Source organism: Tachypleus tridentatus, chromosome 12 (assembly GCF_004210375.1).
Source record: "Tachypleus tridentatus isolate NWPU-2018 chromosome 12, ASM421037v1, whole genome shotgun sequence".
Taxonomy (NCBI): domain Eukaryota; kingdom Metazoa; phylum Arthropoda; class Merostomata; order Xiphosura; family Limulidae; genus Tachypleus; species Tachypleus tridentatus.
The window spans coordinates 125260741-125286041 of record NC_134836.1 but is presented as its reverse complement, the minus strand read 5'-3'; the positions used below and the strand labels follow the sequence as shown (position 1 = coordinate 125286041).

The window sequence follows — 25301 nt, the reverse complement described above, 5'->3', positions numbered from 1 at the left end:
AAATTTGTACATATTAAAATGTTTTACTGTTTAGTAAAAAATACAAAAAAAGAGAAAATAAATTACAGCTTTTCCTAAAAAATAACTTGAGACATTTTTAGATCTGTAACTAGCATTAAACAAATTAATATACTGTTGTATCACACGTGTCAGTAGTTGTAATGTTATGGTTAATAATAATTAAATACTTCATTACAAAATCATGCATAAGTCACTCTGAATCTAGTAGTATTGTTTACATTTCACTTGGCCAATAATATCAAAATATTTGAACTATATGTGATCCAAAATACAAAAAATAGAGAACTTAAAAAAAAATTATTTATAAAATCATTTTTTAACAACAGATCAGAGTAGAAACCTGCTGTTTCTAATTGATTAGAAGTTGATATATAATAAACTGTAAGATGAGATGTGACACCTTGATAAATGACAAACTGTAGGTAAGATGTGATACCTTGATAAATGACAAACTGTAGGTAAGATGCGATACCTTGATAAATGACAAACTGTAAGATGAGATGTGATACCTTGATAAATGACAAACTGTAAGATGAGATGTGATACCTTGATAAATGACAAACTGTAAGATGAGATGTGACACCTTGATAAATGACAAACTGTAAGATGATATGTGACACCTTGATAAATGACAAACTGTAAGATGATATGTGACACCTTGATAAATGACAAACTGTAAGATGAGATGTGATACCTTGATAAATGACAAACTGTAAGATGAGATGTGATACCTTAATAAATGACAAACTGTAAGATGAGATGTGATACCTTGATAAATGATAAACTGTAAAATAAAATGTGATACCTTGATAAATGATAAACTGTAAAATAAAATGTGATACCTTGATAAATGACAAACTGTAAGATGAGATGTGACACCTTGATAAATGACAAACTGTAAGATGAGATGTGATACCTTGATAAATGACAAACTGTAAGATCAGATGTGACACCTTGATAAATGACAAACTGTAAGATGAGATGTGATACCTTGATAAATGACAAACTGTAAGATGAGATGTGATACCTTGATAAATGACAAACTGTACGGTAAGATCCGATACCTTGATAAATGATAAACTGTAAGATGAGATGTGACACCTTGATAAATGACAAACTGTAAGATGAGATGTGACACCTTGATAAATGACAAACTGTAAGATGAGATGTGACACCTTGATAAATGACAAACTGTAAGATGAGATGTGACACCTTGATAAATGACAAACTGTAAGATGAGATGTGATACCTTGATAAATGACAAACTGTAAGATGAGATGTGACACCTTGATAAATGACAAACTGTAAGATGAGATGTGATACCTTGATAAATGACAAACTGTAAGATGAGATGTGATACCTTGATAAATGACAAACTGTAAGATGAGATGTGACACCTTGATAAATGACAAACTGTAAGATGAGATGTGATACCTTGATAAATGATAAACTGTAAAATAAAATGTGATACCTTGATAAATGATAAACTGTAAAATAAAATGTGATACCTTGATAAATGACAAACTGTAAGATGAGATGTGACACCTTGATAAATGATAAACTGTAAAATAAAATGTGATACCTTGATAAATGATAAACTGTAAAATAAAATGTGATACCTTGATAAATGACAAACTGTAAGATGAGATGTGATACCTTAATAAATGACAAACTGTAAGATGAGATGTGATACCTTGATAAATGATAAACTGTAAAATAAAATGTGATACCTTGATAAATGATAAACTGTAAAATAAAATGTGATACCTTGATAAATGACAAACTGTAAGATGAGATGTGACACCTTGATAAATGACAAACTGTAAGATGAGATGTGATACCTTGATAAATGACAAACTGTAAGATCAGATGTGACACCTTGATAAATGACAAACTGTAAGATGAGATGTGATACCTTGATAAATGACAAACTGTACGGTAAGATCCGATACCTTGATAAATGATAAACTGTAAGATGAGATGTGACACCTTGATAAATGACAAACTGTAAGATGAGATGTGACACCTTGATAAATGACAAACTGTAAGATGAGATGTGACACCTTGATAAATGACAAACTGTAAGATGAGATGTGACACCTTGATAAATGACAAACTGTAAGATGAGATGTGATACCTTGATAAATGACAAACTGTAAGATGAGATGTGATACCTTGATAAATGACAAACTGTAAGATGAGATGTGATACCTTGATAAATGACAAACTGTAAGATGAGATGTGACACCTTGATAAATGACAAACTGTAAGATGAGATGTGATACCTTGATAAATGATAAACTGTAAAATAAAATGTGATACCTTGATAAATGATAAACTGTAAAATAAAATGTGATACCTTGATAAATGACAAACTGTAAGATGAGATGTGACACCTTGATAAATGATAAACTGTAAAATAAAATGTGATACCTTGATAAATGATAAACTGTAAAATAAAATGTGATACCTTGATAAATGACAAACTGTAAGATGAGATGTGATACCTTAATAAATGACAAACTGTAAGATGAGATGTGATACCTTGATAAATGATAAACTGTAAAATAAAATGTGATACCTTGATAAATGATAAACTGTAAAATAAAATGTGATACCTTGATAAATGACAAACTGTAAGATGAGATGTGACACCTTGATAAATGACAAACTGTAAGATGAGATGTGACACCTTGATAAATGACAAACTGTAAGATGAGATGTGATACCTTGATAAATGACAAACTGTAAGATGAGATGTGATACCTTGATAAATGATAAACTGTAAGATGAGATGTGATACCTTGATAAATGATAAACTGTAAGATGATATGTGACACCTTGATAAATGACAAACTGTAAGATGAGATGTGATACCTTGATAAATGACAAACTGTAAGATGAGATGTGATACCTTGATAAATGATAAACTGTAAAATAAAATGTGATACCTTGAAATATTCATTTATCTTCTTCCCTGACTCATTCCTCACAGCACCTTTTCCTCCTGCTGTAGTAAGAACAAGAAACTGTATGTTTCACTTAAGAGATAGAAAAGTAATACGCTACACAGAGTTTTCAGTACTTTCAAGTTACAGGTACTGATGGTGGTAACAAATAGTAATATTTGTTGATTATGAACATTCAGAACACCTAACAGCAAACACTGGTAAACTATAGTTTACCGATATATTTAAGGAAGACATCTAATAAATAAATTACATTAAAATCAAAAATACATATATAAAATTATGATAAACAAAAAGATGGACTCTTTAATCTTGTAAGTTGTCACAAATACCTTTTTGCCAATACCTTCTATAAAGAAAAGTGTTTCTAGAGTCTTTTAACACGAAGATCATTATAAACTATCTAGAACATAATGAAACACTTCCATTTACCATTACACTTTCAGACACAGTTTTCTCAAAATTAGTTGAAACTAATATAAATACACAGATTTTACAAACAATATATAATTTCACATTTCACCTAGTGATCACCTTAAGTTGAAACTAATACAAATACACAGATTTTACAAACAATATATAATTTAACATTTCACCTAGTGATCACCTTGAGTTGAAACTAACACAAATACACAGATTTTACAAACAATATATAATTTAACATTTCACCTAGTGATCAGCTTGAGTTGAAACTAACACAAATACACAGATTTTACAAACAATATATAATTTAACATTTCACCTAGTGATCACCTGGAGTTGAAACTAACACAAATACACAGATTTTACAAACAATATATAATTTAACATTTCACCTAGTGATCACCTCAAGTTGAAACTAATACAAATACACAGATTTTACAAACAATATATAATTTAACATTTCACCTAGTGATCACCTTAAGTTGAAACTAATACAAATACACAGATTTTACAAACAATATATAATTTAACAATAAACTTTATATAGTATACCGATGGCTGGTATTTATTTATTAAGTACAATTACCATAAGATAATAACAGAAAACTAGTAATAAACTTTATATAGTATACCGATGACTGGTATTTATTTATTACGTACAATTACCATACGATAATAACAGAAAACTAGTAATAAACTTTATATAGTATACCGATGACTGGTATTTATTTATTACGTACAATTACCATACGATAATAACAGAAAACTAGTAATAAACTTTATATAGCATACCGATGACTGGTATTTATTTATTAGGTACAATTACCATAAGATAATAACAGAAAACTAGTAATAAACTTTATATAGTATACCGATGACTGGTATTTATTTATTAGGTACAATTACCATAAGATAATAACAGAAAACTAGTAATAAACTTTATATAGTATACCGATGACTGGTATTTATTTATTAAGTACAATTACCATAAGATAATAACAGAAAACTAGTAATAAACTTTATATAGTATACCGATGGCTGGTATTTATTTATTAGGTACAATTACCATAAGATAATAACAGAAAACTAGTAATAAACTTTATATAGTATACCGATGACTGGTATTTATTTATTAAGTACAATTACCATAAGATAATAACAGAAAACTAGTAATAAACTTTATATAGTATACCGATGGCTGGTATTTATTTATTAGGTACAATTACCATAAGATAATAACAGAAAACTAGTAATAAACTTTATATAGTATACCGATGGCTGGTATTTATTTATTAGGCACAATTACCATAAGATAATAACACAAAAATACTAATAAAACTTTATATGGTATACCGATGGCTGGTATTTATTTATTAAGTACAATTACCGTACGATAATAACAGAAAACTAGTAATAAACTTTATATAGTATACCGATGGCTGGTATTTATTTATTAAGTACAATTACCGTACGATAATAACAGAAAACTAGTAATAAACTTTATATAGTATACCGATGGCTGGTATTTATTTATTAAGTACAATTACCGTACGATAATAACAGAAAACTAGTAATAAACTTTATATAGTATACCGATGGCTGGTATTTATTTATTAAGTACAATTACCGTACGATAATAACAGAAAACTAGTAATAAACTTTATATAGTATACCGATGGCTGGTATTTATTTATTAAGTGCAATTACCATAAGATAATAACAGAAAACTAGTAATAAACTTTATATGGTATACAGATGACTGGTATTTATTTATTAAGTACAATTACCATAAGATAACAGAAAACTAGTAATAAACTTTATATAGTATACCGATGGCTGGTATTTATTTATTACGTACAATTACCATAAGATAATAACAGAAAACTAGTAATAAACTTTATATAGTATACCGATGGCTGGTATTTATTTATTACGTACAATTACCATAAGATAATAACAGAAAACTAGTAATAAACTTTATATAGTATACCGATGGCTGGTATTTATTTACCTGATAATTGTTCCTCCTTTCTTTTTCTTTTCCTCTCAGTGGGAGTTCGAGACAACTGTTTCTCTGGGGTCTAAATAATATACGTGTTGAAACATTTAAACTGATATTATTGTTATCAGGTGATCCAATGCAACTTTTAATGGTTTTGTCGAGCACATCTTTTAGAATAGACAGCTTCCATCAGTTCTCCATTGTGAGATAATAGATTATCTTTATACAACAACACAAATATTCCATTTTTAACATAATTAACCTCTAATAACTCTTATGTTGTGATTATATTTTGTTGTATAAATTGTTTTATCTTCCCACATGTATAAAGTACCTGTATCAAGACTGTTTTATTATGACACATCAGCTGTACCTAAAAATAGATTTGATTAGCTTACAGTAACTGATTGGAAGAAACTTATAACTTTGGAAAAAAAGTCCTTTTATGTCACGAAAACAACTCAATACCGTACACGATACCAGTGATAAGTGGAACAATAAATATTTTAAACAAAGCTTCAACACGAAGTAATTATTTTTATTTAGACAACTATTTTAGTTGAAATCAAGCCAGGTGAAAGTAATTTATCTTTCTCATGTTACTGATATAATAAAGCACTTAATAATCAAACACATGATTATCAGAAGTTGAATTCTCTGAAAATTTATCAGGAGGTATCAAAGGCCAGTGGGAAATTCAGGAGAACTTTAGCCCCCTGGTTGAAACTCATTTTAAGTTTGTTTAGAAAACGTTTATTTCAGACAAGTTTGAAGAAAACGATTATAACTTTCACCATCTTACTTCCTATCTGGCTTCATTTTGTCTACCACACTGTAATGAAGCCACACCATCCTATGCAACTAATACAGATTAATACTAAACGAGTTATGATTCTAAGAAATGTTTTACGTTAATTTCTTTTTCAATGACCAAATCCAACTGGGAAACTTCAGACCCAGAAAACCTTTCCTTTAAAACATTAAAATCTAATAATATAAAATAATTATTTCTTCACACATTCTGTTTTTAACTCTTATATACAACTGTTTGTATCAAGCATAAAAAGAGTCAGTGTAACCAACACTCTTTAAGTTTCACATTTTTCTTTAACATAGACCATTCGCTTTCTTTTCTTCACCATGACCAAACCAGTTTTTAAATCATTAATCATATTAGTTGACCACCACAAAGAGCTGAGCATGACCAGTTTGATTTGTTCCTCATGTGAAAATGTTTATGAAAATTAACAATATTTCATTACCTTGATTAATTTTACACATTTGTTTAAACAGTTTATTATAAACTTGTTTCTCTCTACACTAAATAAAAAAGGTCAACTTGAACCTTTTGATTTTAATGGAGAAAAAAACTATTTAAAAAGATTGCAGATTATATGAAAGTTTCTGAGCTATTCACTATAAACAAAAGTATTATTATTGAATTAGTTTCTAAGAGAACAAATTCAGAAAGACCACACTAATTACCTCTGGTTCTTTGTCACTAGGAGTGGAACCAAGAGATGTTGTACTGAGGTTGGATCCTTCATTATGATTTTGAAAACAGTTGTTCTGTACCATTTGACTCTGTTGAGATTGACTGACATTACTAATGGAACTTTGAAGAGCAGACGCTCCGCACGTCTGAGACAACCGTTGCTGTTGATCAATTTGGCCCTGAGGTAGGTTGAATCCCTAAAAGTGCAAATAACAGATTACAAACCTTTCTTTCCAACAAGTCCACAGTTTTAAAAATGTTTGATTAGTACAAGGAAGTAACACACTTCAACCTTCACAAGCATGATGACAAACTGTTTGATTAGTACAAGGAAGTAAGACACTTCAACCTTCACAAACATGATGACAAAATGTTTGATTAGTACAAGGAAGTAACACACTTCAACCTTCACAAGCATGATGACAAACTGTTTGATTAGTACAAGGAAGTAAGACACTTCAACCTTCACAAACATGATGACAAACTGTTTGATTAGTACAAGGAAGTAACACACTTCAACCTTCACAAACATGATGACAAAATGTTTGATTAGTACAAGGAAGTAACACACTTCAACCTTCACAAGCATGATGACAAACTGTTTGATTAGTACAAGGAAGTAAGACACTTCAACCCTCACAAGCATGATGACAAACTGTTTGATTAGTACAAGGAAGTAAGACACTTCAACCTTCACAAACATGATGACAAAATGTTTGATTAGTACAAGGAAGTAAGACACTTCAACCTTCACAAGCATGATGACAAACTGTTTGATTAGTACAAGGAAGTAACACACTTCAACCTTCACAAGCATGATGACAAAATGTTTGATTAGTACAAGGAAGTAACACACTTCAACCTTCACAAGCATGATGACAAAATGTTTGATTAGTAGAAGGAAGTAACACACTTCAACCTTCACAAACATGAAGACAAAATGTTTGATTAGTACAAGGAAGTAACACACTTCAACCTTCACAAGCATGATGACAAAATGTTTGATTAGTACAAGGAAGTAACACACTTCAACCTTCACAAGCATGATGACAAAATGTTTGATTAGTAGAAGGAAGTAACACACTTCAACCTTCACAAGCATGATGACAAAATGTTTGATTAGTACAAGGAAGTAACACACTTCAACCTTCACAAGCATGATGACAAAATGTTTGATTAGTACAAGGAAGTAACACACTTCAACCTTCACAAGCATGATGACAAAATGTTTGATTAGTACAAGGAAGTAACACACTTCAACCTTCACAAACATGAAGACAAAATGTTTGATTAGTACAAGGAAGTAACACACTTCAACCTTCACAAGCATGATGACAAAATGTTTGATTAGTACAAGGAAGTAACACACTTCAACCTTCACAAGCATGATGACAAAATGTTTGATTAGTAGAAGGAAGTAACACACTTCAACCTTCACAAGCATGATGACAAAATGTTTGATTAGTACAAGGAAGTAACACACTTCAACCTTCACAAACATGAAGACAAAATGTTTGATTAGTACAAGGAAGTAACACACTTCAACCTTCACAAGCATGATGACAAAATGTTTGATTAGTACAAGGAAGTAACACACTTCAACCTTCACAAACATGAAGACAAAATGTTTGATTAGTACAAGGAAGTAACACACTTCAACCTTCACAAGCATGATGACAAAATGTTTGATTAGTACAAGGAAGTAACACACTTCAACCTACACAAGCATGATGACAAAATGTTTGATTAGTACAAGGAAGTAACACACTTCAACCTACACAAGCATGACGACAAACTGTTTGATTAGTACAAGGAAGTAACACACTTCAACCTACACAAGCATGATGACAAACTGTTTGATTAGTACAAGGAAGTAACACACTCAACCTTCACAAGCATGATGACAAAATGTTTGATTAGTACAAGGAAGTAACACACTTCAACCTTCACAAGCATGACGACAAACTGTTTGATTAGTACAAGGAAGTAACACACTTCAACCTACACAAGCATGATGACAAACTGTTTGATTAGTACAAGGAAGTAACACACTTCAACCTTCACAAATGATGACAAAATGTTTGATTAGTACAAGGAAATAACACACTTCAACCTTCACAAACTGTTTGATTAGTACAAGGAAGTAACACACTTCAACCTTCACAAGCATGATGACAAACTGTTTGATTAGTACAAGGAAGTAACACACTTCAACCTTCACAAAATGTTTGATTAGTACAAGGAAGTAACACACTTCAACCTTCACAAACTGTTTGATTAGTACAAGGAAGTAACACACTTCAACCTTCACAAGCATGATGACAAACTGTTTGATTAGTACAAGGAAGTAACACACTTCAACCTTCACAAGCATGATGACAAAATGTTTGATTAGTAGAAGGAAGTAACACACTTCAACCTTCACAAGCATGATGACAAACTGTTTGATTAGTACAAGGAAGTAACACACTTCAACCTTCACAAGCATGATGACAAACTGTTTGATTAGTACAAGGAAGTAACACACTTCAACCTTCACAAAATGTTTGATTAGTACAAGGAAGTAACACACTTCAACCTTCACAAGCATGATGACAAACTGTTTGATTAGTAGAAGGAAGTAACACACTTCAACCTTCACAAGCATGATGACAAACTGTTTGATTAGTACAAGGAAGTAACACACTTCAACCTTCACAAGCATGATGACAAACTGTTTGATTAGTACAAGGAAGTAACACACTTCAACCTTCACAAGCATGATGACAAACTGTTTGATTAGTACAAGGAAGTAACACACTTCAACCTTCACAAGCATGATGACAAAATGTTTGATTAGTACAAGGAAGTAACACACTTCAACCTTCACAAGCATGATGACAAAATGTTTGATTAGTAGAAGGAAGTAACACACTTCAACCTTCACAAGCATGACGACAAAATGTTTGATTAGTAGAAGGAAGTAACACACTTCAACCTTCACAAGCATGACGACAAAATGTTTGATTAGTAGAAGGAAGTAACACACTTCAACCTTCACAAGCATGATGACAAACTGTTTGATTAGTACAAGGAAGTAACACACTCAACCTTCACAAGCATGATGACAAAATGTTTGATTAGTACAAGGAAGTAACACACTTCAACCTTCACAAGCATGATGACAAACTTACATATGCAAAGAACAGCATCAACTTTTCTAACCATGGAAGTTACAGGAACTATATGATCACATTTTAGAAACTCCAACTTTGTAAAAATTAGAGAAGCTTGAAAAACTTAGATAATCTCAGGTACTCTAACCAAGACACAGAGTTTGAAAACCACACAATAACAATAGCAAGTGTTTAATCAACACAATAACCTGAAATCCACCTAAACAACACTAACCAAGGGAAAACAATTTAACACTAAACACTTAGATCAACAGACCAAAATATAGTTGGAAGATGAAGGGTCATATGCTGATAATAACAGCTGATTTAACCCTATCATGATAGGTCACACGTCAAAGGTTATGTCATTTTGTTTGTTGGCTTCCATTCAAAATTTATTGAACTACTATTTTATGAATTTTTATCAGTAAGTTTGGTATTGAATTATATATTAATGTTATATATGTTGGTTAATTTCTTAAAAGAAAATTAACATAAATATTAACTTTTATGTCACATATAGTTAGGATAGAGAAAATAAGATGTTTGAAATGCCTTAAGGAGATTACACATTGGTTCAAATTAGAGGTTTATCATGTGTAAACACAAAGTCTTTAGTTGTGTATGAATTAGGAACACAAAATTACTGATATTAACAGCTAGAATATAAGAATCTCCTATCTTTTCTATATGCTGAGACATATAGAACACACATATATACAGTGGCCAACACATCCTTGTGTATGCACACTTCTGTCTGTGCCATGTGAATAACTGACTGAAAGATCATAATGTCCCTCTACTGGCTTTCATAGCCATTTTGAATTAACATAATGTTAACTCATTCTTTCAATCTAAGTTAAGTTAGCCAGGCACAACTGAAAAATAATAAATATATAATATTACAAGATTTAAAGTACTTACACTAAACATTTGTATTATAATTTGTAGTCATTCTAGAATGAAAAAAGCATAATGTATATTTATTTCCTAATTTTTTATGGTGGTTACACGGTTGGTCAAATTGGTAGACCCCATATAGCTGGGGTAAAAAAATAAGACAAAACAAAGTTCTGCTGAAAACAAACATTTCAAATGCATTTAGGAGATTATACAAATAATAGTTGAGATTTTGGGGACAAAGAATATTTTTTAAATCATAACAAAAATCACTCCACACTCACACTAGTTAACAAATCACTCCACACTCACACTGGTAACAAAACAGATTCAATATTTTCACTAACAAATCTTTAGTAAAAATATTTCACTAAAAATATGATTTTTCTGTGTACAAAAGATTTGTAAACTTTACTCAAAGCTTATCAAATTTTATGACGATACACAGTATCTAATGTTATAATATACATACTTAACCCACATATATTATACCAAACCTGTTACAAAAGAGTTAACTCCCATGGAAAGCAGAGCTTGAAAATTACTTAACTTGGCATTATACCAACAGGTAATCTACCCAGATCTAAGCATGTTTGACAAATCTTTATAATATTTGATAACTTCTAGCCATGTTTACATAAATGGAAGAAGAATGCTAGATTAGTTTGGCTTTTGAATTATCACAAACAATTAAATTAATACAACAATTAGTTGTATTAACAAAACAAAACATTTCCTATCAACATATAACTGTGAGCATCATACTTAACGAATATTTTTATTTAAGTTCTAATTATTTTGATATACCAAAAAAACTCAATTTCTTTAGCTTTAATTCAAATGCAAATACGTTGAAAAAAGACACAATGAAGGCGTGCTACGTCTGTTATTTCTTACTCTGTTTCCTAAAAACCTAGCTTCCAGAAGTTCTTGTTTACGGGGGTCCAGGTTTCCTTGAAGATTGTCCATTACTCACACTTCAAAGTTTTGACTAAAAATTAAATAAAAAAGATCTAGATGAGAAAAACACATTACGATGTAATCTGTACACAACAATAAGTTATTACAAGTTTTACTTTAAAATATAGAAACAAATGTCTTCAGTGTTTTGAATATTTTCAAATCAGGCACATATGAAATTACCTTCACAGCTTGAAGTCATATGATGAAACATGTGGAACATATACATCATAAATGGCTCCTAATATATTACCAAAAATTAGGCTTTTCTGAGGAATTTCAACCTTGGTTGATTGAAGATAAATGAACATATACTCTTTAAAATGTTTTAAGATTTCTAAGCTAAGAAGTCATGTGAATGGACAGAGTTGCTACGTATCATAGCACCTAACAGTAAAAACTTGAAGAATAATATCACATTTATTTTGTGAAAACACAACAAGGTTATTTGTACTAACCATCATGATTTAGCAGTGATAAACTAGAGAGAAGGCAGCTAGTCAAAGCACCCACTATCAACCATGGGACTACTCTTTTATCAATGAAATGTGGAATAGACCATCACATTATAATACCCCAAAGCTTTAAAGGTCAGCATGTTTAAAGACAGGGATTCAAACCTGTGACCCACAGATTGCAAGTTAGGCACCCTATCCACCATACATCACTCCTACTTTTTATCAATAACATAGATAATCAATAAATATTATTTTACAAGATATCCTTAGGTAAATGTAGAACCCACTGGTTAGTGTCAGAATGTAAACTAGTTATTATCACTGAAGTAATGATATTATTTTAATTAAACATGATCAACTACATAATTATAATTATGCTTGTGATTAATTATACTTGTGAATTTTTTTATTGTTGCATTATCATCTTCACAAATATGTTACCGAACCTTAACATTTAAAATAAGTTAAACCTCATTATCAATATTACAGCCAAAAAAATATTATTAACAGTGAGAATATCCACCTGGTGGTAAAAATATATTCTATTCATTAAAAAGGTATCTATTGATTCATTCCCTAATATATCTAGTCAATTCACTATACAGGATTACCTACATTAATGTAAGAATCACTTTTAAATCAGCTATTTAAGTAACATGATTTTTTTTCTGGTACAGAAATTGTCAATAATTCAGATATAAAGTTATTCCAAGCATTAAAAGTCATCTTTGGTTTTTATAAATATCAAAAGATGTAATCTTATGTTTATTAACTCATTTTTTTACAACCTTTAACTTCCTGTAATTTTTGTTTAAAATGTATTGAGGTAAAATTATTTAATCACAAAACTTTATAAAAGCTATCTACACGGACAAAAAACTTGGACTGCTTTAATATCTATAAGGACCAAAAAAGAGAAAAAAAAGAGTGAAAATTAAGTCCAAGAGGTCCAGAATTTAAAAATATAAATATATAGCTCTCTTGAATTTTGAATGCCTTCACCTCACGTTTTATTTCAGCTAGGGTAAATCACTATTTTGTGCACAATAAACGGTTCACATTTCGTAGTGACAAAATAACTCCTGATCTGAAGTGCTGTCCATGCCTTTGATGACATACTGTGTTTGATATTGTAATGTATGTTATTAGTTACTTAGGTAACAATTATGAAACATAACATTGTATTAAATGTATAATTTTCTTATTGGTAATTCTGAGTAAAACAATCTTTAAATTGAAGCCTTGAACATTTTGTAAATGGTAAAATAATGGTGTTGTAGGACTAGATAAAACACGATAATGTGGTGAGCTTCACGAAACATGGTAAAACTGTGGTGTTGTAGGACTAGATAAAACACGATAATGTGGTGAGCTAATCTTCACGAAACATGGAAAAACAGTGGTGTTGTACGACTAGATAAAACACGGTAATGTGGTGAGCTAATCTTCACGAAACATGGAAAAACAGTGGTGTTGTACGACTAGATAAAACACGATAATGTGGTGAGCTAATCTTCACGAAACATGGAAAAACAGTGGTGTTGTACGACTAGATAAAACACGATAATGTGGTGAGCTAGTCTTCACGAAACATGGAAAAACAGTGGTGTTATGCGACTAGATAAAACACGATAATGTGGTGAGCTAGTCTTCACGAAACATGGAAAAACAGTGGTGTTGTATGCGACTAGATAAAACACGATAATGTGGTGAGCTAGTCTTCATGAAACATGGAAAAACAGTGGTGTTGTACGACTAGATAAAACACGATAATGTGGTGAGCTAGTCTTCATGAAACATGGAAAAACAGTGGTGTTGTACGACTAGATAAAACACGATAATGTGGTGAGCTAGTCTTCACGAAACATAGTAAAACAGTGGTGTTGTAGGACTAGATAAAACACGATAATGTGGTGAGCTAGTCTTCATGAAACATAGTAAAACAGTGGTGTTGTACGACTAGATAAAACACGATAATGTGGTGAGCTAGTCTTCATGAAACATGGAAAAACAGTGGTGTTGTACGACTAGATAAAACACGATAATGTGGTGAGCTAGTCTTCATGAAACATGGAAAAACAGTGGTGTTGTAGGACTAGATAAAACACGATAATGTGGTGAGCTAGTCTTCATGAAACATGGTAAAACAGTGGTGTTGTAGGACTAGATACAACACGATAATGTGGTGAGCTAGTCTTCATGAAACATGGTAAAACAGTGGTGTTGTAGGACTAGATAAAACACGATAATGTGGTGAGCTAGTCTTCACGAAACATGGTAAAACAGTGGTGTTGTACGACTAGATAAAACACGATAATGTGGTGAGCTAGTCTTCATGAAACATGGTAAAACAGTGGTGTTGTATGCGACTAGATAAAACACGATAATGTGGTGAGCTAGTCTTCACGAAACATGGTAAAACAGTGGTGTTGTACGACTAGATAAAACACGATAATGTGGTGAGCTAGTCTTCACGAAACATGGTAAAACAGTGGTGTTGTACGACTAGATAAAACACGATAATGTGGTGAGCTAGTCTTCACGAAACATGGTAAAACAGTGGTGTTGTAGGACTAGATAAAACACGATAAGGTGGTGAGCTAGTCTTCACGAAACATGGTAAAACAGTGGTGTTGTACGACTAGATAAAACACGATAATGTGGTGAGCTAGTCTTCATGAAACATGGTAAAACAGTGGTGTTGTACGACTAGATAAAACACGATAATGTGGTGAGCTAGTCTTCACGAAACATAGTAAAACAGTGGTGTTGTAGGACTAGATAAAACACGATAATGTGGTGAGCTAGTCTTCATGAAACATGGTAAAACAGTGGTGTTGTACAACTAGATAAAACACGATAATGTGGTGAGCTAGTCTTCACGAAACATGGCCAATCTTCACACATGTTGATAATAACACAAGGAAATTGCAAAACCTTTCACAGGAATAATAATAAAAACAAATGTTTATCACAATTCAGAACTATATTAAACTCCTCATAACAGAAACATATACAGAATTTGAGTTTATCTCCTGTTTCTGAGACAGTGACAAAGATCCTCATGACCTTGACTCCCATTCAGATACCAGGCCACATTTACTGTTTTTGTACAAGTCAAATATGAAAACTGTGCTTTACTTTTATTTATGTCCACCACAAGTTAATAAATTCCTACCCAGAGCACAATCCTATAACAACTGTTGTAAAATGCATCAGACATATCTTCATATCTCTTTTTCAGAACTTGTACTGCACACTGGAGTGGTTCAGATATTCTGATGACAAGGTTAGAAAAATCCACTTCATTCTACAGATAATAAAATATTTTTTTTCATCACTGTGGCTTCATCAGGGACAACAGAATGATTTGTAAAAGATAAATCATTCTTTACTGCTAAGTCCTGGAGAAGCCACAATGATGAAGTTTCTCTTTATTACCACAGTCACACATACAAAAGTTAGTGATACAACAGTTAAAACCAACTATATTCTTTCATTTATCTGTAAATATAAGTAATTAGGTACAGAAGATTGTAAACTGTACATAGTAATACAGACTAGGGAGGGAGGACAGCTGCTGGAATAGAAGGTAAAAATTCCATATTGAAAAGTTTCAGCAGGGTCCAGGTTAGGGCACAATTTCTTCCCAGAACTCTTTCTGATACCTCCTTCTGCAACTGTACCTACCAAATTTATTTCCAGAATATGGTATCACCAAGGGACATTTAGTGAACAATTCATTAAACTAATTATTTATAATTTTTACTTGTATTTATTTATCTAACATAACAACTCACAAACTGAATATAACTACTGAATATAACTACTGCTGTTCTACAGTTTTTAAACACTTTTACGGTGCAATCCATCAAAAACTCTTCAGATATTCCTAAAGTAATGTTTCTTCTCTCATCTTAATATCACAATGTATTCTACTTTCTTTTGTCTGGATATTAGAATATACATAATAACTTTGATGTCTAAAACATGGCAAACACTGTGCTACATAATTAGCACTTGCTTCAAATAAGAAATTATATCAAAACTTTACATCTTTGTGTAACAGATATGTCAGGTCACGTGGTACATGGTGACCTTCCTACTGAAATGTTAACAGTTAAACAACTGTCTCAAATTCAAGTCCTTGTTAATCCTATGATTGTGAGCACTAAAAACAGATATTAGCAGCACTGGCTTTATATTAAATGGATACAAAAACAAAGGTTAATTCCTTATATGTGGTTAATACCCCTTCTGGGTTAACTGTGTTTCACATCGGGTAATAAACATTTTCAATCTTCAAGACATATGCATGATATTTCATTACTACACATACTTCCATACACAATAAAATGAATGGCAACTCTTAACAAATCCACTTACTGTGCAAAGTCTAATCTAACAGATATTTCATCTTCAGAGACACAGTGTGAAAGCTTCAGATTTTATGGCAGAACTTAATTAAATAATATTTTAAGAGGTATTATCAAAATGAAACTCTGCAAAAGGTATTAATGAATACTCAGTGGTAGTGTATAGTTTTAAACATTCAAGCAAAACTACACATGGCCTATTGGAATCAGCCAGCTTAATCTTGAACTGATATACTGGAAGGTATCAAGTCGAGAGTAACCACCAACTAGTGGAATATAATTACTTTTATAAACCCCACCTCTGACCCCAAAATTTGAAGCATTATGACCCTTTACATTCATTGTCCAATATAATAAACCAAGGATAGGACTAGATGGGTGTTGGGGTGGGCCATGCATGATAACCGTAAACCAAGGACAGGACTAGATGGGTGTTGGGGTGGGCCATGCATGATAACCGTAAACCACGGACAGGACTAGATGGGTGTTGGGGTGGGCCATGCATGATAACCGTAAACCACGGACAGGACTAGATGGGTGTTGGGGTGGGCCATGCATGATAACCGTAAACCACGGACAGGACTAGATGGGTGTTGGGGTGGGCCATGCATGATAACCGTAAACCACGGACAGGACTAGATGGGTGTTGGGGTGGGCCATGCATGATAACCGTAAACCACGGACAGGACTAGATGGGTGTTGGGGTGGGCCATGCATGATAACCGTAAACCAAGGACAGGACTAGATGGGTGTTGGGGTGGGCCATGCATGATAACCATAAACCAAGGACAGGACTAGTTGGGTGTTGGGGTGGGCCATGCATGATAACCGTAAACCAAGGACAGGACTAGATGGGTGTTGGGGTGGGCCATGCATGATAACCGTAAACCAAGGATAAGACTAGATGGGTGTTGGGATGGGCCATGCATGATAACCATAAACCAAGGATAGGACTAGATGGGTGTTGAGGTGAGCCATGCATGATAACCATAAACCAAGGATAGGACTAGATGGGTGTTGAGGTGGGCCATGCATGATAACCGTAAACCAAGGGTAGGACTAGATGGGTGTTGGGATGGGCCATGCATGATAACCATAAACCAAGGATAGGACTAGATGGGTGTTGAGGTGGGCCATGCATGATAACCATAAACCAAGGATAGGACTAGATGGGTGTTGAGGTGGGCCATGCATGATAACCGTAAACCAAGGACAGGACTAGATGGGTGTTGGGGTGGGCCATGCATGATAACCATAAACCAAGGACAGGACTAGTTGGGTGTTGGGGTGGGCCATGCATGATAACCGTAAACCAAGGACAGGACTAGATGGGTGTTGGGGTGGGCCATGCATGATAACCGTAAACCAAGGATAAGACTAGATGGGTGTTGGGATGGGCCATGCATGATAACCATAAACCAAGGATAGGACTAGATGGGTGTTGAGGTGGGCCATGCATGATAACCATAAACCAAGGATAGGACTAGATGGGTGTTGAGGTGGGCCATGCATGATAACCGTAAACCAAGGGTAGGACTAGATGGGTGTTGGGATGGGCCATGCATGATAACCATAAACCAAGGATAGGACTAGATGGGTGTTGAGGTGGGCCATGCATGATAACCATAAACCAAGGATAGGACTAGATGGGTGTTGAGGTGGGCCATGCATGCCCATATTTCACTAATGCCCATCCTGGTTAATTTTTTTATCACATTTCAAAATCTTATGATTTTTTTTTTAAATCAATAAAAGTGTTAATAAAATTCTAGTGGCTCTCCTAAAAGAGATGAGCTGGAATTGGGGATGCTACAGACATTACGGAGAAGTACTCTTTCCAAAAATAGCTAGTAACTTTTAATCACAGAAAACGAACTTTTATGAATTATCCTTAAAATGTTACACAATAGCATGCATCAGTAACATACAAAAATGTTACACAATAGCATGCATCAGTAACATACAAAAATGTTACATGAATAACAAATATTTGAACTTTTTTTGTATGTTAAAATGATTCCCTTTAAAATTTCAATATTCGGACCTGAGATGTTTATAACAACAGGCGTTCTGAAGGTTTCATCCAATTAAACTAAGTGAAGTAACAAGTGTTTCAATAAGGAATACACAGTAAAATGTATACCATTATCAGTCTTATGGCATGTAGTGTTGTTATGTACTCAGTAGTACATACCAAAGCAGCACTGCTCAGTAGTACTTAAGTGCAACACTACATCAAAACATTGCTGACAAGAAGCTTAATAAAGCATTTTGTTTTTAATCAACTTATAATTTATCTTTCACTGTTATAGCATACACTTGACCCAGTATATGGAGCACATGCTTGTGACAACAAGACAAGATCTGTACAATTTTGTCTTGTTTGTTTTTTTATACAAAGCTACACCAGGGCTATCCGCACTAGCTGTCCCTAATTTAGCAGTGCAAGACTAGAGGGAAGGCATCCAGTCATCACCCACCCACCGCTAACTCTTGAACTACTCTTTTACCAACGAATAGTGGGATTGATTGTAATATTATAACGTACTCATGGCATAAAAAGGATGAGCACTGTTGGTGAAACAGGAATTTGAAACTACGACCCTAAGACTGGAAATCATCTCAAATAGTCAAGGCACTTTTTAATAAGGCTAGTAAACTTACTGCCGCATCACGTACGTGTCTCCATAGCTAGAAAGAGTGAGAGGTGTCAATCCTTACATGACATAGTTTTAATTACCCAACAGCCATATTTCGAACTTGTATTTATTTCTGAATCAGTTTCCTTTAAACATAAAAATGTTAACTTTTAATAAAACATCTGGTTTGATAGCTTTAGAACAGTATCAATGGTTCATACTTATATACGTTTGTTTTCATGTTTAGGTTGTATTTAGATATAAAATTATTTGGTGGGTCACGTTTAGTAACACGCGTTTCTTACGACTCGGGGTCATTAGCGGATAATCAACAATTTATCTAACTTTATATATAATAACGAAGAATGGCAGATAAATACATTATAATCTATCATTCGTTTAGTAAAAAGCCAAAAGTGCGCTGTTCTTTGGTTTTGTTTTCAAAAACTTTTATTAATATATTTACAGTGTTTAGTTTTAAAGCCCTAATAAGATATATATGCACTAAGGAGCCCACGTGATTATTTTATGGGTGGTATATCACAGAAGAATGCATTCGGTCGCATCATAATTATTCCACAAGCCTTATAATGTCGCGTTTCCAGTACCTTGACCTCTTTCATACATATGACTCACGATTTACTCACTTTCAGTAGCATCAGAGGCCATATCTGTTATTTACTGCACAAACTGTAGACCTTCCAATCGAATGTGTGAAACCACCATGTATGAACGTTGTTGTCACCCGGCCAACAGATAACAGCAGGTCATGTAAGGAGACAAAGGTAGATTTGTTATGACAAATGATCACCAATACTCATGGACTTAATTAACCACGTGCGCCTAATTCGTAACTGAGAGTGAATTAAAACAAATAAATAAATGAACGATTTATTCCACCAGGAAAAACTGGCACCAGAAGTGAATTCTATCAATAAAATGGATGCACTGGTGCAGTGTCACTAACACACACGCAAGCCAATTAAAACGCCTTATTTATCTATCAACCAAGGCCACGTACGTATACTACATCACGGGTATGTTTCAAGTTAGAAGTTTTATTTAATTTTTTTCCATGTCTGTGCCGACGAAACGCGGAGGAACACAAGTGATAAAGTTTACAATATATAAAAGTTTTCTTACCCTTCGTCAATACTCCTTACCAGTAGGACAAACATAGGAGTCAGCTTTCTCTCCAGAACAGCACATACCGATGTTTCCTTCCAACCGTTAAAGTGCTTACATTTTCTCTCTCGTTCTATTGCTCTATGCTAGCTACATCATGACGTCGTTAGTGGACAGTAAGAGTTTTACTTCGTCTTCCCTCTCTTATATTTCCATATTTTAGGTACGAAACGAGGCGGTCAGCCCCAACTCTAGCTGTGCGTCACAGCTTGCACAAACCGCAACGCCCAACCAAGGTGTGCACCACGTATGCACGCGTACACGAAGCTTCTATTAAACAATACGTGTTGAACTTTTTACAAGGGATCACGTTCTTATTGTAGAGATCAGGTGCTGTTGCTAGGTGCGAATATCCATTTATACCCCTACACAGTCGCCTGAAAAAGGTTCGAGCTCCCAGTAACCCAGCGAAGGTAAACTTTCAGATATTTTAAATTAATTTACAATTAAATCGATAAAACCTTATATAAAACACTTTCCAACTATAAAATACAAATATGAACAAATTACAGCACAAAAAAGGCCGAAATTCTATGTATGCCCCCTGTCCAGTAATTTAAACTATACACAATATGTAATTAATCGTACACAAAAGAAATGAAACATTGTAAGATGTACCACTGCAAATAAACTGAATTTACTTGTATAGTGTAGTGTTTATAACTAGTATTCATACGCACAAGGCTGCATAGTGTGTAGTTTACAAGAAATAACACACAAACTATTTAGCAATATGACTGACTAAATGTTCCTGGTCTATGAACATACCAAGACTACTACAAACAGCAGGTTGGAACGAACCACCAGGAAAATTCGACAAGGATCAGTGCGTGATCGAAAGGTCTTGCCACGAAAAGACGACTTAAACTAAACAACTGTCAATTGTTGAAGTTTCCTTGTTTCTCTGGGTGTACAGACAGAGTTTCCTCTACTATTTCAATAAACTTAAGATTTCTACAACCTAGTTTATTAATATAGTTCATTCAATCATATGCTCTTTTATCATTTTATTTGAGACTACAGAGTTCTATCGTAAGTGTAAGCTATCCGTAACCATAAATAAAGCAACTTACTATTTTACAAAAACGGTTTTACTAAATAACAAAAACGCACAAATGACTCGAATTTTGAGTTTTATAATTCTTAAAAGGTCTTTCATGAAGTTAAGCATTAGATATAACTAATTTTTCTTCAACAAGTTCTCACTTTAGAACAAACTATATTAGAAACGTTCCTCATACGTACTGTACTTCTGACAACTGATTTTGTTGTTGTTTTTCTATAAGGAAGAGATGAGAGAAACAAAACCGATCAGTAATAACTCTTCCTACCTGTATGTCCCTGTTTGAACCACAGTAATGAACTTGCAGTAAACTAAAGCAGTACACACACAAACACACTTTAAATCAAATGTATTCTGAAAGTACACTCGTTAAACAAGTAATAAATTTAAGGGTTAATATATACAGTGGTGCTAATCATGGGTATGGGGAAGCAGCTGCCCACGTTATTCTTGTTTTCACAAGTTATTAACGGAAACTCATAAGTTTATATAATACATGAAAAAGTCGAAATATAATTATGTTTGTTTGTTTACCGGAATGTTGCGATTCATTCGAAACAACTACACTTAATGTACGGACTCCCAACTGTGTTACGTCATCAACAGTTGACTTCTTTTACGGTTCAACATGTCCCCACACCTGGCCTTCATTATGAAACAGCACCAAACACACAATCTGTTTGTTTGGTTCTTTTGAATTTCGCGCAAGGCTACACAAGGGCTATCTGTGCTAGTCGTCCCTAATTTAGCAGTGTAAAACTAGAAGGAAGGCAGCTAGTCAGTACCACCCACCGCCAACTCTTACCAACTAACAGTGGGATTGACCGTCACATATAATGCCCCCACGGTTGAAAGAGCGAACATGTTTGGTACGACAGGGATTCGAACCCGCGACTTTCAGATTACGAGTCGAACGCCTTAACCCACCTGGCCATGCCGGGCCCACACAGTTAATATACTTTCTTTAAAAACAGCCGTACTGAAACAGCCATAGAGTTTGTAATGTTTATTCACACCCGCAATGGACTCGAGCACTACACTGCAGAGCTATTGTACGTTCAGTACCAGTTGTGTACGATGTGGGACTTCCACTTAACACTAAAATGGATTAAACGTTCGTTACAAAACACTTCATGACTGAAGTTAAAAGAACCGAAAATCTCAAACGTCTTGAATACGCATGTAATACCTCCTGAAGAATCAATCATCACGAAATAACAAACGTATTAAAACTTTTTTATCTAAATACAAAATGACAGCTACCCACGGGAAAATGCTATATGAAAGTTCTATGGATATCTATTCTGTTCTTTTTCTTAGAGTTGTACATATAAACTTAGAGAACAACAGAAGATGGAAAACCAATCGATAAACGTGCGACCTGATTCCTGACGTTAATATTTTCGATCAGGTGAACGGACTATCTCGGAAATCTGTAAATACGAGTGTTCCTTGTACAGGTGACATTTAGGCTATTCGTCAAGCGCCACACTGTGGTAAAGTGCTCAATTATACTTTAGTTTAATTACGGTTTCAGACAAGGAAGCTGTACAACCAGAATTCTATTCAGGATGAAAACACTGTCCTACGAAGTTATAATTTTCCCTAAGAAATGGAAATTTATATCGGACGGGATTCGAATCTATGATTCTTCCACACAGATACACGATAACCAAATACATTCCAAAATCATACTTGTCAAATGAAGTCAATACATTTACAATAAAACTATGATGCAAATTACGCGTTTTATAAATTCACTGTCTTCGACCAAATTATTAATACGTAGTGAATGTATTTGAAAAGTTTGTGATGCGATCAGAATTCGAACCTGTGACACTTCCAAAGACGACTACATCTGTTATCAACATTGTGCGAGTTTCGTGTTTTACGACAAACGGTTTCAGGAAATCTACACTAACAAGTCTCTACTGCGCAAGTACGTAAAATAACAGAAACTGGGGGTTCGAATTCCACGTGATCTTTACTTTAACTAGTTTCAGAGAAATGATAAAACCTTCCTGAGAAACGACTGATGTCATCAACAAGCATAAAAGATTTTAAGCGTTACAGATGGGTTGACAATCTTTGTTTCTCCATTGTGTAATAGTACGTTTCTCAGTATATCTCAGAAATATACAACTTATTTTCTAAGTTATGTGCAAGGCTTAAAACTGCTCGTAACTGTTTTATATTACACCAGTTTTAACTAACTCAAGAGTTGATCAGCTTCCAGCAACTTATCAAAAGACACTTATGAGAGCTTTAAAAACGTTCTTTTATGTCACCAAGACAAAATACCATACATGAATATCTGAAATGGCCAGGTGGTTAAGGCACTCGACTCGTAATCCGAGGGTCGCGGGTTCGAATCCCCGTCGCACCAAACATGCTCGCCCTTTCAGCCGTGGGGACGTTATAATTTTACGGTCAATTCCACTATTCATTAGTAAAAGAGTAGCGCAAGAGTTGGTGGTGGGTGGTGACTAGCTGCCTTCCCTCTAGTCTTACACTACTGAATTAGGGACGGCTAGTGCAGATGGCCCTCATGTAGCTTTGCGCGAATTTAAAAACAAAGAAACAATATCTGAAATAACTGACGGTCAGAAGGAGATTTACTGGTAAACGAAAGGAAAACCACAAAACAAAACACTTATGACACAACGTCAGTGAATATACACACACATTTCGATGTTAGAACCCCCACTCTTCCTTTGAAGAGAGGGGGCTGGCTTAATTTTCAAAAACTTTGTAAGGTAAACAAGAAAAATGTGTGTTCAGGTGAAACAGTCGATTTCCGAAACAGATTTACAACAAAACAACATTTAAAATGAGATTCGGCGATTGTTCTTTTGAAATCATGAGATCCATGACAATTTGTTTTGAATTTCGTGCAAAGCTACAAGAGGGCTATCTGCGCCAGTCGTCCCTAATTTAACAATGTAAGACTACAGGGAAGGCAGCTAGTCATCACTACCCACCGCCAACTATTGGACAACTCTTTTATTAAGGAATAGTGGAAGTGACCGTAACGTTATAACGCCCCCATGGTTTAAAAAGCGAGCACGTTTGATGTGACGGGGGCTCGAACCCGCGATACTCAGATTACTAATCAAGGGTTCTAACCCCATGGCCTGACACAGAACGTGATTTTTATTTTGTCTAGTTAGGTAACATTCTTCACAGAAACTGGTGCACACAAACAGGTTAAACTGAGCGATTTATTCATCTTCAAGGCAAGAAAAAGTTTTAACTCAAATCTATGATAATATTAATTAAGAACACAGTTTGAGTTTTATTAAAGTAATATTTTGACATTACAGTAAACATGGAGGTCAGTCACTTGACAGTTTTGTAGAAGAGAAAAATTTGATGACGTGTCGCAAGTGTCACAGATAGATATGGGTGTCAAACTAACTCGGTTTGACACGGATAGATATGGGTGTCAAACTAACTCGGTTTGACACGGATAGATATGGGTGTCAAACTAACTCGGTTTGTCACGGATAGATATGGGTGTCAAACTAACTCGGTTTGACACGGATAGATATGGGTGTCAAACTAACTCGGTTTGACACGGATAGATATGGGTGTCAAACTAACTCGGTTTGACACGGATAGATATGGGTGTCAAACTAACTCGGTTTGACACGGA

General features: G+C 33.9%; 1 protein-coding gene across 5 annotated transcripts in view; it reads right to left on the bottom strand.

Moving 5' to 3' along the window:
* LOC143234608 (serine/threonine-protein kinase tousled-like 1) overlaps nt 1-21152 on the bottom strand; it is a 39622-nt gene extending 18470 nt beyond the window's left edge. Inside the window, exons 1-7 of one of the 5 annotated variants that reach the window (XM_076472079.1) lie at nt 20542-21152; nt 20046-20096; nt 15562-15693; nt 11863-11956; nt 6901-7107; nt 5425-5494; nt 2973-3031 (exon numbers count right to left, since the gene is read on the bottom strand). In XM_076472079.1, the coding sequence (XP_076328194.1) occupies nt 2973-3031; nt 5425-5494; nt 6901-7107; nt 11863-11934 (408 nt within the window). In that variant the 5' untranslated portion in view covers nt 11935-11956; nt 15562-15693; nt 20046-20096; nt 20542-21152. The remainder of the gene's footprint in view (nt 1-2972; nt 3032-5424; nt 5495-6900; nt 7108-11862; nt 11957-15561; nt 15694-20045; nt 20097-20541) is intronic. The other 4 variants (XM_076472080.1, XM_076472078.1, XM_076472081.1 and 1 more) reach the window with 4 other exon arrangements.
* Nucleotides 21153-25301: the final 4149 nt, after the last annotated feature.